A 19302-nucleotide genomic window follows, 5' to 3' on the forward strand; every position below is an offset into this window, starting at 1 on the left:
ATCACGCACATACACTTAGTGCATTATTGTGATAAGTAGTGCAATATAAAGACCTCACAAAAAAATGAAAAAGGCTTAATATTTTTATTGTTGTTGTTGATTTGTATAGTGAGGAAAAGATCAGGGCAAAGAGAGGATGCTTTATTTTTACAACACCTAATTAAACCTGTGCTACAGTACTTCAAAGGCTGTTTCTTGTTACAAATGCTTGGACACAATCATTTTAAAAAAATTGATACGCAACAAAAAAGAAAGAAAGAATAAATAAATAAATCTTAACAATTTGGCAAAAAAAGTTACTTATGTATCGGGCAGTCTTGGGTTGCCCCCTTGTGGTGTGATTGGAATAAAATAGAAACTTCACTTTATGTAGCTAAATTGGTTAACTCATGGAGAGGATCAGGAAAAATCAGCAATTATGATGCGCTTGTTTCGTTCCGGGTTGAAAATTGCAACTGGCAAAAAGGCAGCAGAATGGAAAAAACAAGAACAAAAGAAATGAACGTTTACAGTATTCTTTAAATTAGTTGGCTTTTTATGTGTAAACTACGTGTAAATTCTTTATGTGGTAATTCTTCAAATAAGTCCTGTTTAGTGCAAAATCTTTGTTTGAGATGTGTAGACTCAAAAGTGTAGTGTGTAGAGAACATAGTGAGTGCATGTGTATTTAAAACACAAAGAAAGGATGTCAGTTTTTGAGAAGCCCTTGAGTATATAAATGAGTGTAGTATGTTGTTGGAGCATTCAGTCGTACTGTAATGAGAGGAAAAACACCAAAGCGCACACACGCATAAACAGATACACAAATGCATACTAACATTTCTATTAAAATCCCGTTAACTAATGACTAAATGACTAAACAATAAACAATGTATAATTTAAGTCAGACAATCTAAAGAACTATTGGTAATTGCCTAATAAAAGAAGACAGGTCTTGTGCTTCTTTAAAATGCGAAGGAAAACTTTAAGCGTATTAATTTAGACTCACTGAGTGAACATTTCCGTGGTGAGGCTGAGAGTAAAAACGTCCATCTTTATTGTGCAACACCAGTCTCAGGCTCAGTCTCCGTGCGGTTGGGAATTTATCCTTCAGGAGTTTATCTAAAACTCCTGATGTTAAGATGCAGGTTTGTGTAAGATATACACGCATTTAAGTTCTTCACAATAACTAACACTAACACACTTGCACACTGGCTTTGCTACCCTTATGAGGTATTTACATAGATGTGTGTAATTGCACATAGCTGAAGATAAATAATAGCATTCCTAACTCTATATAAAGAGGAATAACAAGACGACACAAAATTTACATGGAGGGGGAAAAAACGATAGAAAAATAACACACACTACACTTTCAATATAGTATTTTTTCTCAAATAACTGGTGTAAAAGCACCTTTTTAAACTGGTTAATGTTTGGACACACAGATACACAAACACTATACACTGCCCAGAGCTGTCCAACACATTATTAAATCCTGGATAGATAGTGCTGATCCCTCAACTTCACAGAAAAAATGAAAAAATGTGATCGGAAAAACATCCCAAATGAGCACGATGGGAGATCACTTAAACACTTGGTGAAGTTGCGTGGTAAAAAAGAAATCTGAGCTGTATTTAATAGTAAAAGTAAGAGCATTTCCATACACACACACACAATATGAAAAGAACTCACAAGATTGGCACTAAACAGATTGAATTCAGATTAAACCTATTCCAGATTAATGTGCACGTCAAGATAAGAGAGGGAAGTACATGAAGCGACGCCTCCATCATGCATAATGGCCACTGTACAAGCCTCTGGAGGCAGTGTTATGATCTGGAGTTGCTTTAGTTGCTCAGGTCTAGGCTCAGCAACGTTACGTGGCAATAAAATGAAGTCAGCTGATGACCTGAATGTACTAAATGACCAGGTTATCACATCTATAGGGTTTTTCTTCTTCTGTGATGGCACGGCCATATTCCACGACTCAGAGAGTGAAACAGTGGTTCTGAGAGAATAAGGAATCATTTTACACACGAGCTAGACACCACATTGTGCACTGTAATCAAAGCTAAAGGCACTCAAACTAAGTCAATCTCCAAAATAGATTTTCTTGTACATTAATGAACTTAAATAATTCTGCATTCCCTCTGACGACTCATACTTATAAATGTAAAAGTCAATTTGAGACAAGATCGCCTGATGCAATATTTAATTATTGTGAGATGCGGAAGGAGTCGGGGCTTCCAAAGGGGTCTTAAAACAACTGTCACCCACTTCAGATTCACATTAATCTGTTTTTGGTACAATCTCGTGCTCTTACACAAAATTTATGTCATTTCTTTTTTACCACAAGTGTAAGCATAAGTTATGGCTCAAGGCTTCTTCTTATAGCAGCTTGTTTTTCTAAAGATGGCAGAGAAGTTATTACTGTACTTATGCTGTTAGCATAGATCTGTCTGTTACAGCACTACAGTATTTTGATAATTTCATAATTTCGATTTGTTTTTTTAATTAAAAACTTGACTTCGGATGTGTGCAAGCAGTTTCTCTGTGCAAATACAGTTTTTCTGATCCGATATGCAGAAAAGCTGTTCAGGAATATGAGGTAATGTCTCATCACTTGGACGATTATTGCTCAAGAAAAAACAAACAAAAACAAACCAGCAAAACAAAATTTAAACAAAGGCAGTGTGATTATAGCAGCAATGCTGTAACACTTATCGTCTAGTGTCAGCGACTCATGAGTGACTGAACACCTTCACACCAGGGCTGGCTACTTAATCTTAGCTTAAGTAGTCATTTATTATGTTTTATACAGTGTTGGTTTGATTATTTAATGCCTCTTAAAACTAAAACTAAATAAACTTCACTAATGATTATAGACACGTGTGTTGATGTGTATCCCTGAATCTAATACAAATGTCATATAATATTATAACAATAATAATATTGTTGTACAATAATAATATTGTAATAATAATATTGTTTTTAAACCAAATCAAATGTATTGTTGCGTAAAAATGGCACTTGTAAATATACTATATTTTAAAGGATAATTTTAAGTTTTACATAAAAAGGTGTTTGTTGATATGTTTTAGTTAAAGAACCATTTATATATCACACCGTCTGTCATTAATGGTTTTTGTGTAATAATAAAAAAAATATGTAATAATAATATCTTCAGGTGGGATTTCAGTTCGTGTGCTAATACACATACGTCATAACCCTACTGGATAGATTTTGAACTGCAGCATGTCTAAACTATTGTATGTCTTACTGTAACATAAGTAAAATACTGTTGGGCCAGCCCTACCTCACAAACACTCCTGGACAGAAAAAAGTGCAAACCATGGCATTGACAAGTAAATAAATAAATTAATAATGAGGCCACGTGATTCTAATGAACAGTGTGTCCGTCCGTGTGTGCATTGATGTTTTCCTCTCATTTCGTTAGAAAGATTGTAGAAGATTAACGTTTAAGTTTAGGAGGTTACAGAAAAGTGTAAAATAAAAAAAAAATAAAGTAAGGACTCGATCGTCATTAGTGGAGGCACTGGACATCGCTAAAAAGTCTGGAGATATTTAGAAAAATAATAATAATAAAAAAAAAATTAAATTAAACAGTCGTTAACCTTCTGAGGTCGCAGCGATTAGCGTCAGATATCAAACAAAATTCAGCAGAGTTTGCTTGAGGTAAATGCTCTACTCTACTATGTAAACCTCAGCTGCATGAGCCAATAGAAAATGAGAGAAGGCGGAGCTATGAGCTGGTCCACTCCTCACAGCATGATTTCCTTGCTATTTATTTTTTTAATTGCGTTACTTTTATTCGGAGAAAGTATTTGAGACTCCAGCTAAAGATGGCTGCAATTTCAGAATAGTTGTGTTTGTAGAAACGTATACAGAACCCATCATTCTTTCATCTACACTGTGCTGAGGTGAAAAATGGGCAAGGATTTGCATATGCACAGCTATATCAAATAAAATATAACCCCACACACAAACAGTGGTACATTCCTGGCTTTTTACCATGGTTGTAGGGTATATAGATGGTACAGTATATCTGGAGGTGTAAGAAAGCTTTGCATGTGTATGCATGTGTGTATCTCAGCTGTCGAGGCCTACAGTGCCCTGGCGCTCCTTGGCGTAGCCATTCGGTAAAGGATGATGGTTAGCCGCGATGCTGCAGTGCTTGAACACGCTGACATCTTTAAGGGGGAATGGCTTCATGGTGGAGAGGATCAGCGCCAGGCACTCGGCCACGTCTTTGTTTGGAGCGCACGCCAACGCTGGTGTCCGACCTGACACAGGTGCACATTACGTTAATGAGAGACAAAAAGGAAAACTACAACTTGTCATGTTACTGAGAAAAAGTATACAGTGTAAACTAATGATGTCAGAGCGGATCAGGGCATGCCAACTAGTTTCTTGTTTCCTGATCGGTACCTGTTCTTCTCGCTTAGCTTATGACTTTTTTAATATATGACTTTGATGAAGACTCACTTTACAAATTAACTAGTATGTTATTTTACTCATACACTAATGTTTTCCATATAGTTTTACTTTCAACAGCAAAAGATTAATTAGAAAGTACTAACCTTCCTCGTCTACAGCCAGTACTGTAGCTCCTCGACTCAGGAGCACCTCCACAACGGTGGCCAGTCCATTGCGTGCTGCGATGTGCAGCGGCCTAGTGCAAGGGATAAAAGGAAGAAAAGATCAATAATACTGTGTAGTCGGGATTCTGACAAACGTCTGATGCTGACTGAGTTCGCATCTCATGAGAGCTCACATCTGTAGTGCACTGTTTGTAGCATTGATGAGGGAAGGATCGTCAATCTCAGTCAGAATCAGCAGTGCACACATCTCATGTCTCTGCAAGAAGTAAGACAACACACTGTAGAGCTCTACAGTATTTATATATGTCTGATCGATAAACTTAACTGTTCATCTCTATCTCTATAAAAAGATATATATAAAAGCTGTGTTACCCTGCTGCAGGCGAGGTGCAGTGCTGTGTTGTTGTTGATGTCCTTCAGAGAAGGGTCTGCTTTGGCCTGCTGGAGGAGGACTTCTACAAAACACATACACACACACACAATAAAAGCTGCACTCCGAACAGAGATGTACTCTGTGATATGAGTTATGGAGGATCTCCGTACCGACAGAAGATGTCTGTCCGTTTTCAGCAGCCACCATCAAAGGTGAGCGTCCTTCATAATCCACCAAGTTGACCTCTGACCCCCAGAACAGAGCCAGTTGCAAGCCGGACACTTCCTCTGAATGAGCAGCTGCATGCAGCGGAGTTCTGCATTAAAAACACACACATGAACAAGCACACAAATGATACTTATAATATATATGATATATGATATAATTTAAATATAAATAATAATAATATCTGCACCACGGCTTTGTTTCTACAAATGTATATTTTTGACTTGTTATAAAATTTTAATAAAACTTAACATGTTTCCATAAACACAACATCTCCTCACCTTCCTTTGGCGTCTCTGAGATTGATGATTTCGGTGCCCAGTGTTCTTATCAGAAGCTCAGCAGCAGCATCGTGGCCTTTGATTCTGCACAAACAAACCTCAAACTGTTTACTTTGGTGTTTAAATTTTTTTTTTAAATACATACAGGCTAAAGAGATGTGAAATACTCACAGTGCACAGTGCAGGGGGGTGTAGGGATTCCCTTCCTGGATACTTAAGGGTTTATATTCAAGTAACATTTTTAAACAGTTGTTGTGCCCTGAAAATAAAGTGAATAAAAAATATACAGTATATATATAACGAATGACAGAGACACGTGCTGCTGCTCTGTTAAATGGTAAACTCTTGTATTTTGGTAAGGTAGCAACGTTAAATGCTTCGCTAGGCTTTTATGTGAGAAAAATAATACTTACATAAACGCAATTTTATTGGGATCAGTACCAAGGTATTGTGATAATACCGTATTGAGAGGTGACTGGTGATTCCCAGCCATATTACGCACCGTGGTAAGCAGCCCAGTGAGCAGGTGTGTATCTGCTGTAGTCCAGTAGAGAGTCCAGTGGGTCAGACTGAACCGCGGCGCTGAGAAGGAGCTGCAGAACCTCAGCGTGACCACGCGAGGCAGCAAAGTGCAGAGAGCTCCGTCCACGAACGTCCCGACACAGCGGGGAGGCGGAGTGATCCAATAACGCTGACACACACTCCACATTGCCCAATGCCGCCTTATACACAAACACACACGCATCTTTGAATGAGCTCAAGTGGATAAGACACACTGGACATTGTTTTTTTTTTATCTTTCTTCTTAAAATCTGCACCAGAAAAACTAGCATCGCATGACACCTCACACACGGGTGCCATTTTTTTGTTGGATTGCTCGGTTTCAAATGCAAGTTAGTGAGAAATTAACCAGCTGCCCCTGTGTTTGGCGTAGTTATAAATGTAAACACATACAGTACACATACTCACCGCTCTGTGCAGAGCGGTGCGGCTGCGTCTGTCTCCTGTGTCAGGGTTACTTCCTCTCTCGAGCAGCATGTGCACGCAGTCGATGTGACCGCCCAGCGTGGCCAGCATCAGCGCCGTCCTGCACACAAACCACGTCACGTTCATAATAAACACAATACACTTCAGAGAGTTGGACTGTGTACAATCTGGCAACCTCTGTGCTGTTGTACTGGCGCGTGGTACTTACTCCCCCTGTTCGTCCATGAGGTCGATGAGGTCATTTCTGTCCGCTCGGGTCAGCAGCGCGTATAAACAGTCAGTGTGTCCTCTGGCCGCTTTGACACGAAACAGGACAGAAATACAACAGTGTTACACACGTACACGCACATGCAAAGGATCTGGACTGAAAAAACACAATGCACCATTACACAATAATTCAATCCTACAAACTGAGAAGAAATGCCTCCATAAAGCCAAATCTAAATCCTATTCTGTCCCAATGTGTTTTTTTCTCTTTTCCTGCTAAGCCCCCAAGTTATAACCTTTATAAATTCTAACATTGCTCTGCATTTTCCTAAAATATTTTTCCAACTTTGAAAGCTCATTAATTAAAAACGTTTTCCCTTAAACACATGCAGTCGGTCAAGAGCTCAGACCTGCTCCAAGAAGTGGCGTCCACCTTCTGGTGTGCTCTCGGACGCAGCTCGAGGCTCCGTGAGACAGTAGAACCTCCACGCAAGACACAAAACCTTCCAGAGCAGCCAGGTACAGGGGTGTGTGTCCCGCACTGTCTCGGACGTCTACACACACCAGAGTCTCGGCAAGGAGCTGCACCGCCTCACACTGACTGTTACACACCTCCACCACACAGATCAGACATCCAATAATAAGTGGCATAAGATCAATAGTGTAATGTTAATATGAGAGATAAATAAATAAATAAATACATACATTTTAAAAACTAAACTAATTGATTAATTAAAAAATCTTATTTAAAGCAAGTTCCAGCATAAAGGCCATTAAATTGCTGTTCTAAACCAGTTTAGAAAAACAAATGGGAAAAAAAAAAAGTGCTCATTTACACTCTTTATAGTGATGACTTCAAAAATGTTTGTGTCTATGGGTGTGTGTGAGTGTGTGTTATAGACAGACACTTACAGCTAAGTGCAGAGGGCTCAGAGGAAAGCTGCTCTCCACATCGCCCACACAGTTAAAGGACATTTCTAAGAGCTGCGATAAAGAAAAGCAAAACTTAAGCAAAAGATTAATACTCATTACTAATAAATCAAATAAAGATTTGACACAGAGTCTGATGTATTTAAATTTATACACATTTGGCAAAACTTTATTCCTGAACATTAGGTTAATTTTGGGTAAATATAAAAAAGTGTGAAAATATCTCAAATAAATAAACGGAAATCTCAATGTCCTTAACCTACAGAACAGATTATTCATTTTAACTCCAGTGAGTGTTTTATTGCTGAGAAATATGACATATATATAACTTTTAGTATCATGATACATTGCAACATGCTTTTCTAAAACAAACAGCGGATGTGTTCGAATTCTGTACTGACTCTTGTGTGTACGTGTTGTGACAGTATAAAAGTTATGTCATTATATATTTGCCCCTCGCATGTAAAACACACCAGTTCCAGGTTGTGTTTGTTGCCATAGGCGGCTGCATAGTGAACAGGACTGAAGCCTTTAGTGTCTCTGAGCCCTGGATCAGCTCCATTATCCAGCAGATACTCCAAACACCTGAAGGCGCACACACAAGTTTTCTTTTAACTTATGATTTATAGACATTATTTATAATGCTTTTTTATATCTTGTAGTTTTTTTTGTTGTTTTTACCATTGCACTACTACTGTAAATTCTGGTCAATTCTCACATTACACTGTGTATACTGAGGACATATAAGACACCATGAGCAAACTAACTAACTAACTATCTATCTATCTGCGTACTACAGTAATTATGTTATACATTAAGGGTAAAATCTGTCACGTACAGCAGTGCCTCCTTATCCCGCATGTCACTTTGGTGCTCGTCCGCGTCGACCCTGGAGAGAAAAACATACACAAATACAATCTATGTACCTATGCTAAACAATTTACAGCTGCAGAACAGAACCTGTACAAAAGAGTGTGAAGGAAATTAAGCTGGAAATTTCTTAGAATCTTTAATTCCCTTTATACAAAAAAAATCAAAAACACACAAACAAGCAAACTACATGAATCTACACGAAATGCCCTTTTTAAATTTGTATGTTATTATAGCCGTGTATACTGAACATTAGCCCTTTTAGAGCTTTTGAAGCTTTTAATGTACTTGAAAAGCTCTAAAGGGGCCTTCAGTGCCTGAAGTTTAACCTGCACTGTAAGTGAAATCAAAACGTTAAGTTGATTACCCATAATCCCATTGCGTGCGAGAGAGAAAAACCATTGTCTTACTTGCGATTATGTGACGTTTGGCAGACAAAGCGAATTGCGAAATACTTGTATATCAAGACCATGCTCGTGTATTAATGTGTACTCTCACACAGACACACATACAAGTGAATCTAAAAAAATTAGAATATCGTGCAAGTTCATTTATTTTAGTAATGCAAATTAAAAGGTGAAACTAATATATGAGATAGACTCATTACATGCAAAGCAAGATAGTTCAAGTCGTGATTTGTCATAATTGAGATGATTATGGCATACAGCTTTGGGGTTTTCATGAAATAAAAATTATTCGTTCCACAGCCCCAAAAAATAAATACATTAAAATAATAAAAATATACCAAATTAACCTGCACGTTACCTTTAAAAAAAAAGTAAAAATAAATCCAGACAGATAGGTGTTTCCATTTATGTGCACAGGCGCTCTGTGCGTGTGTGTTTTTCTCTCTCTTGCGCTGCGGAGTGTGTGTGTTATGTGTGTGTGTGTGTGTGCATAATTTGACACTGTGCTGGTTGTGTGTGAGTGAAGCACCCCTCTCTGCTTCACACACACAAACACACATTAGAGGTGAGAGAGAGAGAGAGAGATCGTGATACACGCATGATACATGATAAGCCATGCGCCGTAAACCAAGGCAATGCTCATTTTCCAAGTCAAAATTTATTAAAAATAAAATATATTTTTCAGAGGTCCGATATGTTCTATGTACAATCCTTGTTTTATTGATTGCATGTAATATTCTAATTTTCTGAGATTGTGGATTTGGGGTTTTCATGAGCTGTAAGCCATAATCACCTCAATTATGACAAATCATGGCTTGAACTATATTGCTTTGCATATTATCAGTCTATTTCACGTATCGGTTTCACCTTTAATTTTTCGAGTTTCACCTGTATATGTGTGTGTGTATGTGATTTCATTATAAATAAATTATTTGTGCATTTGCTTGTTGCTGTTGTTGCTATACTCTTCCCGTTGAGACAAATAAAAAAAAAAAATTAAGGCTTTTAAGAAATCTGAATTAAGATCTTTTTGAAGTCGTTCTTTAAAAAAAAACACTATGATGTACAGTAATATAAAATAAATAAGATAAAATACAAACACTTATATTTTATTAAAAAAAAAAAGAAAAACCTTTACAGTCCAAATAAATGTCACAAGTTTAACCCTTTCTCTTTTAACTCTTAATATCTACAATTCAGTGACTCCATACTTTAACATGACCCAGACTGTGTAACAATAAAAGACAGACTGGAGGATATTAATAAACTAAAGCTTGTTTTGTATGTGTGTGTGTGTGTGTGTGTGTGTGTGTGTGTGTGTGTGGTACCTGCGGAAGGTGTGTGAGGCAGCAGCGAAGTGCAGAGGGCTGCAGCCATTCAGGTCGAGCTCGTTGACCTGGGCTCCGGCACTCACTAGCGCTACAGTGCATTGGTACGTCCCGTTAGCCGCTGCGTAGTGCAAAGGAGATCTGAAGAGACACAAAAAACGCTACTATGGTTATAAAACACACACTACTAATTATGTACATGTTCTAATCTTTAATACTTTTAACTGTAAAATTAATTTCACAAATGATCATGATTTCATGGTATATGGTACATTTTAATGCACCGTTTTTATACTATCAGCATATTTTAATTGGGACTACAGAAATAAATTAAAAGTGCAGTAAGCAAGATTTGTCAACATTATTTATATTCCGCAGTTTCTTGTCAGTATTTCCTTTAGAAGCAGAGTAGTGTTTTGTTTGCAGGTAATTTACCTTCCCATTATGTCCATCTTTGTCAAGTCAGCACCGCTGCTCAACAGCAAGTTAAGACATTCCACGTTTCTGCCAGACGAAGCAAACTGTTAGCATCATTACATGAATAAATCTTTTTTTTTTAAACAAAAATGTAAAAGTGTGTCAGTTGCAACTGAGTGTTGTGACATTGTGATGTCGCACCCTCCCGAGGCAGCAGCGTGTAAACAGGTCCTCCCCAAACTGTCCGGGGTGTCTATATCAAACCCCGCAGACAGGACGTGTTCATTACTCAAAGAAGAAACAATACTGTACAGCTGACCTGCATCACACAAACACACACACACACACTTAAATACAACAAACATTTAATTAAAAATTCAACATGCTCCTAAAGTATACACATCACCAGACACAGTGTGTCAAAATTTTATTTCCACACTGTCTAATCTGAATACACTTAATTATTCATAAGTATAATGAGTTTAATTACATGCATTTGACATGCATTTACACATGCATTTAACATGAATCTGTGCTCATGTTTAGGAGTTTACCTGAGGAGAGTAACTTTCGACAGCAGTCTGAAAACCCGTAGAGCATGGCTAAGTGCAGCGCAAACATGCCAGAAATCCCCTGTCTAAAATCGACAGACACAGAAAAAATCAGTGTTCCACTGTATTTGTGTCACGTGTGTTATTGCTAAACTGAGCACTGTGTGTGTCTGTCTGTCTGTGCGCGTGTGTGTTACCTGGCCGTGTCAGCACCGTTAGTCATCAGTGTGCTGATGAGCAGCTCATGGCCGTGTTTAGCAGCAATGTGAAGAGGAGTATTGCCATAATTATCCACACAGTCTATATCGGCACCTAACACACACACACACACACACACACACACACACACACACACACACACACACACCCCTTAAAAAAATCTTACAGTAAAAAATTAGTTTGGTTTTTCGTCTTCACACTACAGGAAAAGTGTCCCATATCTGCTTTACTGATCAAGTGTGATTTATTTTTTTATTTTGGTTCATACTATGTTTTCATCATGACCTTTATCTGACATTACTGTACTTTAAACAGATCACACTTCCAAACTACCCTGTAAGCGCAAAGTGCAACGCATCACAGTGGCAGGAAAAAAACAGCACTTTATTCTCTCACATCTTTGCTTTGTGCCCTCAGTTTTGTTACATTTCTCTTTTAAAACGTTTAATAGCACTGATGTCACATTCTCCTCTGGCTGTGTTCAGAGAGGTTCTTTTGAGATCTGTTCTTCCTTTTAATTAAGTAACATCACAAAAGAAGGAGTGCTGTTGTGATTATATACTGAAAATAGTTGTGTGAACAGCAGTTCCTCTTGCGTGATATTGATTTTCTTGTCATGAGTCTCTTCAGTGTTTTTGGGAGAAAGCTATGAGTATGTTAGAAGGAAACCTGGGACATTTCTATGGGTTTATGTGTGGAAGGGGTTTAAGAGTATGTGCATGAGTGCTCGTACCATTTTGAATAAGGATCTGGGATCGAGTGAAGCGGCCGTGAACGGCGGCCATGTGCAACGGGCTCTTCCCCTCCTTCGTCTGAGAAACAGAAATAGTCAAAAGGAAGCTTAATATGTTATACATGAGGAACCTTTGAGAAATGCATAATTAATTATTAATCTAAAAGATCTTTAAATGGAACTGGGTGAAGATATGTATTACTATTAATTAATATTGTAATATTGTAGGGAGAAAAGTACAGAGCAACTTACCAGCAGAAGATTTTTACTCAAATCAATTAAAAAATAATCAGGATTTTTTAAATACTATTTAATTAATAGCATTAATGTTAAGCGTTAACTAGTCAACCAAAAAAAAAACATTTGTTGGTATATTTCATAATAAATTAAAGCACACTATTATATATACAGGAATAAAGTTTGTATTAACAGATAAAACTGTTTAAATACAATAACTACTCTCTAGTTTTAACAGCTCAGTACAGTACATAAGTGCGTTGCATGACATCCAATCAGGCCAACATGCATACATCCATGCTAACATTAGGATAGAATAAATACAAAACTGACCTGCACGTTGACATCAGCGCCATTGTTGACAAGCAGCTCGAGACACAGCGCGCCATTGGTAGACACGGCAGCCAGATGAAGTGGAGTGAAGCCCCTGGCATTAGTCTGATTAACGTTAGCACCGCGGTTCACTAGCTCGTTAGCCACAGCCTCCTGACCGTTATAACATGCCATGTGAAGAGACGTGTTCCCGAACGCGTTCACCTCGTCCATCTGGTGGAGGGGAAAGTCAATAAAAAAAAATACAATCAAATGTGTAAAAAAAAAAATCCAAAAAACATAACCTAGCTTCTGAAACTAAATATGGTTTATGCTAAGTTGTCTTGTGATTAACAACACAGAAGGCGGAGTTAATTTCAGTGTCAGAAAAATGCAAACAAAAGCCTTGAATAGGGAAATTACTATTTATCTTCACTTCCTACATCCTCCTTCTTACTGAAGGATCACAACTAATATCCTGTAAATAACATTAGATTAAAGGAGAACCAACATAATAACTAAGCAATGCCACAAGAGAAATAGTGCGGCTGTGACAGAACAAAACAGTTTCACAAACACCATTTATTATCAGTAGATTTGTTTTCTTTATTTAACCAACACATATCATTTCACGCCTGGTAGAACCAACCATGACTGGTGAAGCTGTCGACCGACAGTTAGCGAGCAACAGTGCAATTAGTAGGGGCAAAGGTAGTCTTAAATTCTTACTTGTACCATGTAGCCAAAAGGTAAAGAAAATAAATGATGGAGGTGGTGGAAAGTCCTGAGAAAATGACTAAATTTCCATTATTAGCTCTGTTAACTTCTGGGTTCCGAGCTTGAATCTCGAATAGCGTTAAATGGAAAGCTAGTGCGCTATGTAGGGTACAAAATATCTTGTTCCGCCCACCATGTAGTGCCCTATAACAAGGGTTAAAGAGGGATTTGGAGATCAGCCTTGTGTTGTTCGCTAGTTAACTTTGTAGCTTACGTTATGCGTGAATAAAACAACACAGACGAGTGATTACTAGAAGTGTGTACAATTGTTTAAGCTGACAGAACGTTATCATGAGTGTTTTCTTGCTAAAAGTGCATCTCTGACTGGTTTTGAATGTGGGTTTTGGTAGACAGCTGCTCTCTCCTCAGTACTACGGACCTACTTTCCCCATTGCTGTGACCGACAGTTAGACTGACAAAGAATCTTGTCCAATCAGATTGGTTGTATAAAGCAGTCATGATGCAGCAGTTATAACATATCTAGCTCCTGGTAGAAAGCCGAGGAAAGGCTTACCTCGCAGTTACCCTTAAAATCATACTGCTTTAAAAAATCAGCTACCAGTGCATGTATTTAATATTGTGCTGTTATGTTTTTAATACTGTGTGCTTTAGGCCATGTCCACGCGTAGCGGGTATTTTTGAAAAATGAGATTTTTCTTTGCAGTTTGCGTCTTTCGTCCACACGGAACCGCAGTTTTGGTCATTGAAAACTGAGCTTTTGGAAAACTCCATCCAAAGTGAAAATTTTTCAAAACTCCATTTTCAGTGGTGTTGTGTGGACAGGGGAAACAGAGATTTTGGCTTGTTGTAACGTCACCTTGTGCAGATGATGTAATTGTCTGTGTGCTAGTCTCCTTGATTTGACGTTAGCTTTGTTTATAAATATATTTTGTGCAATGGTGGACGTACGTACAGTAAACTAGTGACTGTGTTAACGTTGCATACTGGACTACATGCGTGTATATACATGGGCAGTTACTCACACATTACGATCATTAACAGGGTGCCTGAATGTACTATGAAGTTCACTGCTGCTACACACTTTACAAAACTCACACTCGACACAGACCGTGCAGACAGCGATGGCGGTTTCAGACGAGACCCGTTGGACAGGTAATGACGTTTTGACTAGATGGCTTCTGATTGGCCCCCTGTTGATTAAGGAGGCTCCTAACAGCACTTAACAGAGAGTTTTGCGTTTTTATTTGGACAAAGATATTTTTAAAACATAAGTCGTTCTTCGTTTAAAAACGAAGAAAAAAAATCTCCGTTTAAAAAAAATCCGGCTAGGTATGGACATGGCCTTAAATAGTGTGATGGATATTAGCACACTATGTAGAGTAAAAACATCAGTAGATGATCTTTGTTTTTTTACCTCAGCGCAGAAGCGGAGCAGGTGTTTGACGATGTCAATGTGGCCGCTGAGAGCAGCTACGTGAAGAGGTGTGTAACCCTGTTTATCTCTGCATGCCACATTAGCACCACAAGACAGCAAAAGCTTCACAATCTCCAAATATCCTGCAAAAAAACACAACGAGGCATAACACTGAAGCTCTTCAATTTTTAATTCATGTGCTTCAGCAACACTGAAGAATGACAATGGTCAGAATTACACTAAGCTAGATAAGTAACTATACTAGTTATTTGGCTAGTTACGCTAGTAAGAGTAGTGTGGATATCACGTGAGTTAGTGAGGAAGTTTACCGAGGTACGCAGCCCAGTGCAGAGGTTGTCGCTCCTTATTATCTCTCAGACTTGGGTTGGCACCTTTACTGAGGAGTAACGTCACCATCTGAGAAACAAACAAACACATAGAATGGTGGACTACACCTAGAAAGATTTTAAAAATCCTAAATGATTTAGTTGCATGACCTCCGTGTCCCCGCTGTAGGCTGCGTGGTGTAGCGGCGTTCTCAAATTTTGATCCATGACATCCACGCTGCTCATTACAGCCAACAAAGCTTCAGCGCACCTCACCCCTCGGTTTGAGGCGGCCATGTGCAGTGGCGTCTGCCCGCCGAGCCGACTCCTGGATTCGACCTCTGATCCCTGATTCAGCAGCAACCCCACTGCCCTCTAAATAGAACAACATGCAGAAAAAAATTAAACAAAGATACAAGAAATATGGGTAATCAAAATTAAGGTATTAACTGTTCTCACGTCATTCCTGGAAGCTGCGGCACGATGAAGTGGAGTTAGACCCGCTTGGTCCTTAGCGTTAACGCGAGCACCTAAAACAAGACGAGAACTTTATAGGCGCTTTATCAGAACATTTTAAACCCATGCGCCAATCATGGGTCATTGCCATAGAATGTGTCGTTGCAAATCACTGCCATAAAATCATGCACAGGTAATTCGCTAAACATTTACATCAAACTTCAGAATGAAGGCAACATCTCAATAATCTCATGGTGTTATGGGCACTCGTGTCAGGTTTTTAAAAAATGATGCCAAATTCATCCAGTGATGGAAGCTCTGCAATGATGGATGCTCCTTGTTAAAGGCCACAAGAAGTCAATAACTCTTTACAACAGTGGTGAGTTACACGAGCAGAAGGACACCTCCAGCTTCACTCATCCAGGAGATAAACCTGGACAGGTGAAGACTGAAAAAATGTCTTCTGGGCGTCTTTTCAAAGACACACACACACACTAACAGAAACACTACTCATTACTACGCAATTATTTTCAAAGGTAAAGTGCAGGTTACTTTTTGTTTTATTTTTACTTTACAGCAATGATTCCGTTAGTGTGCGCGCGCGATCGAGTGTCATTAAAGAGGTTTCTTATTAAAGAAGATTCCCAACAGAGCAGTGTTTCCGTAAGTGTGTCTGTGTGTGTATATATGTGTGATATGTGTCAAATAGGAGAGCAGGGAGAAGGTACTTGGTAAGACAAGAAAAAGTAGCCACCTGTCTCTTCTCACCCTACTTCAGCTTGACACACGCAGGCGTGCAAGCACAAACACACATACACATACACTAATGAAAACACTGCTTTGTCGGTTTTCTTTTAAAGGTGAAGTGCAAAAAAAATTTTTTTTTATATTTTGTATTTATTATTTTTATTTGAATATCTTTGGATTATGAAACGAATCATCCGAGTTTCCATTATTTCTTATGAGGAAATTTCCTTTGATAAACGAGTGTTTTGATATAAACGCATGCTTCCGGAATAAATTAGGCTCGCAATTCAAGATTTGACTGTATTTTATTGTACTTAGTGGTTAGCACTGTGGCCTTACTATTTTTTCCAATCTTTCCTTTTTAGGTCACGGATAGTTGTATAAGCATTTCACTGCATATCATTCTGTGTATGTTTGTGTACGTGACAATGTAAATTTCAAGTGGACTATTGTGTTGGAATCGTACCTGATTTGATGAGAAGGTCCATGATGCGTACATCTCCCAAAAAAGCAGCCGCATGCAGAGGGGAACGAAGGTCTTGGTCCTACAATAAAGTCATTCTTGTGTTCAAAGACCTGTTCGTGATTATTATTACGTTATTATGCGATATATTATTGGAATTATCATATGTTCACCTACCAGTGCATTCACATCTTCATTTTTGTGCAATAAAAACTTCAAATCTTCTACATTTCGGCTGAAAATCGCCTGGATTAATGGGGTCTGGGAGAAAAAGAAAATAAAAAAGGTGCATTTTAAATCCAACATTATTTAGATAAGATTATATAAAATAATAAAAAAATCTAACAGTTACATTTTTGTATAAACATATTATAAATAACCACTGAAAATTATTATAAATTAACAGACAAGTCCTTATTTCTTATATAAAATACACCCATGTACGTTAGCATTATACAACAAAACAAAAATAGTTTCCTGTTTTATTTTAGCATTTTTAATAACAAACTGAAAATAATAATAATAATAATAAAGCCAGACAAATAAATGACATAAACTAGTAAAAATTGTAACCACAATCATGTTATATTAATTTAAAATATTTTTTTTTTCATTTATTTAGCTTAATAAATAAATATAAGGTTATCTAGACTATATGCTAGCTAGCATGTTTATATGGTGTAACAGTGTTTTTGCAGATAATAAAAGAACAGTATTTAGATGTAGAAACTAACAAGGGAACGTTATAACACTCTAATAATAGCATAGCATTAGCTTAGCGCAGCTAGCGGTATAATAACGGGAGCTACATGAATGCTAGGTGTTTAGCCTAGCCTAGCTTCACAGCTTTCACCGAGAGGGTTATCATACCACGCTAAAAAATTAAATAAAAAAAACTGCACGATAAACAGAATTCGTTTTTAAGAAAGAAATAAGAAGATAATAATAAAAGCCTGCAGTGAAGTCGGGTTTAAAGACCACGGCGTGTGTAATATTCATGCTAAATGCTGGCTGAAAGCTAAGCTAACGCTGTTTTTAAAGGTCCGTTAAAAGTTCGTTTGATGTTTATTAAACGTTTTCTTCCATACCTGCTGCGTGATGTTTAAAATCCCCATCTCCCTCTCTCTCTCTCTCCCTCTTTCTTCTGAATCAAACTCCTTCAACACACACACATACACACACACACCAGGGGTCCGCCTACTGCTTTGTGCCATTTAATAAGAACTGTGATTTATACCATTCTTATAAAACTATATAAAATATAATATGGAATATGGCCAAAAGTATGTGCACCATGACCATCACATGGACATCTGGTTCTTCTCCAACCCTTTGCCACAAAATCTGAAGCTCACAGTTTTTAGCATAGAATATCTTTATGCATTACAGTTTCTCGTAGGTTTTTTCTTTCTTTCAAGAGACACAAACTCAAATCCAGAGTGACGATGCTCTTGTGAGATCCACCTCCATGAATAGAAGGTGTTAAAGCTGCAGAGGAGGATCTCAAGTGTCCTGAGCCCTGACTGAACTCAACCACACTGACCCATCACTTTTGTGCTGTATGTCGAGGCAGATTTAACTGATAATATAAATCCATTTATCCATCTAGTAGTACAAGTAGGGACCGTGGAGGCCAGTAGTGTTTACTATTGTATCCCATTTTATGACCGTGCTAGGACCCCTGATCAACATCCATACACTCATTTACACACTACAGGTGACTTGGGAACACCAATTAGCCTAATGTGCATGTCTTTGGACTGTGTGAGAAAACTGGAGGGCCCGGAGGAAACCCAACAAGCACTGGGGTAACATGTAAATTCCACAGACCCCGAGGAGGAAGTCGAACCCAGACCCTGGAGGTATAAGGAAACAATGCTAACCACTAAGCCACCATGCTGGCAATAATATAAATGCATTTCAAATACAACCTAAGCATAATTCATTTTAATTTTTACAGATAAATTACACAGGTGTCATAGCACAGCTGAAGTCTGCCTCGAACTCCAATGCCCATAACAGCCCACATCACAGTCTACAGTCTACAGCAACTGCCACCATGGACTATAGTCAAGCACACACAAACACACACACACACACATCTAAGTTCTGTTGTTTAAAAAGGCTGCATTGCATACTATAGTGTACTTTAAACTTTTACGCTGCCTGCGCAGGATATGTTGATTAAGGGAACACACTGGAACATTAAACATTTAAATGACATTTAAATATAATATGATGTTGTTGGTCTTTCGGCTGCTCCTGGTAAGGGGTCGCCACAGCAGAATACCCAGTCCACACTACAACTTGGCACAGGTTTTACGCCGGATGCCCTTCCTGACGCAACCCTCCTATTTTTTTTCCGGGCTTGGGACCGGCACTGCATCCAGTGGCTGGGGTTTGGGCACTGGCTAGAAATCGAACCTGGGCCTTCCGAATGGCAGACGAAACATCAACCAAACTTCTGCCTGTCCCTG

The 19302-nt window shown here is 38.3% G+C and overlaps 1 protein-coding gene across 1 annotated transcript; it reads right to left on the minus strand.

Annotated features, from left to right (window-relative positions):
* Positions 1-70: 70 nt before the first annotated feature.
* On the minus strand, positions 71-18029 carry ankrd52b (ankyrin repeat domain 52b). Its single transcript, XM_053483966.1, has 28 exons — positions 17914-18029; positions 17003-17086; positions 16829-16907; positions 15619-15689; positions 15331-15534; positions 15163-15250; positions 14834-14976; positions 12703-12915; positions 12133-12211; positions 11378-11492; positions 11184-11266; positions 10831-10948; positions 10648-10716; positions 10213-10353; positions 8446-8496; positions 8081-8192; positions 7590-7661; positions 7088-7289; positions 6679-6766; positions 6453-6570; positions 5986-6205; positions 5655-5742; positions 5484-5567; positions 5148-5293; positions 4977-5059; positions 4778-4860; positions 4584-4675; positions 71-4286 (listed from the first exon to the last, which is right to left on the minus strand). The coding sequence occupies exons 1-28, from the start codon at positions 17938-17940 to the stop codon at positions 4093-4095; spliced, it is 3147 nt and encodes a 1048-aa protein (XP_053339941.1). The 5' UTR covers positions 17941-18029; the 3' UTR covers positions 71-4092.
* Between the last annotated feature and the right edge of the window lie 1273 nt (positions 18030-19302).

The sequence above is a fragment of the Clarias gariepinus genome, chromosome 23 (assembly GCF_024256425.1).
Source record: "Clarias gariepinus isolate MV-2021 ecotype Netherlands chromosome 23, CGAR_prim_01v2, whole genome shotgun sequence".
NCBI classification, from domain to species: Eukaryota; Metazoa; Chordata; class Actinopteri; order Siluriformes; family Clariidae; genus Clarias; species Clarias gariepinus.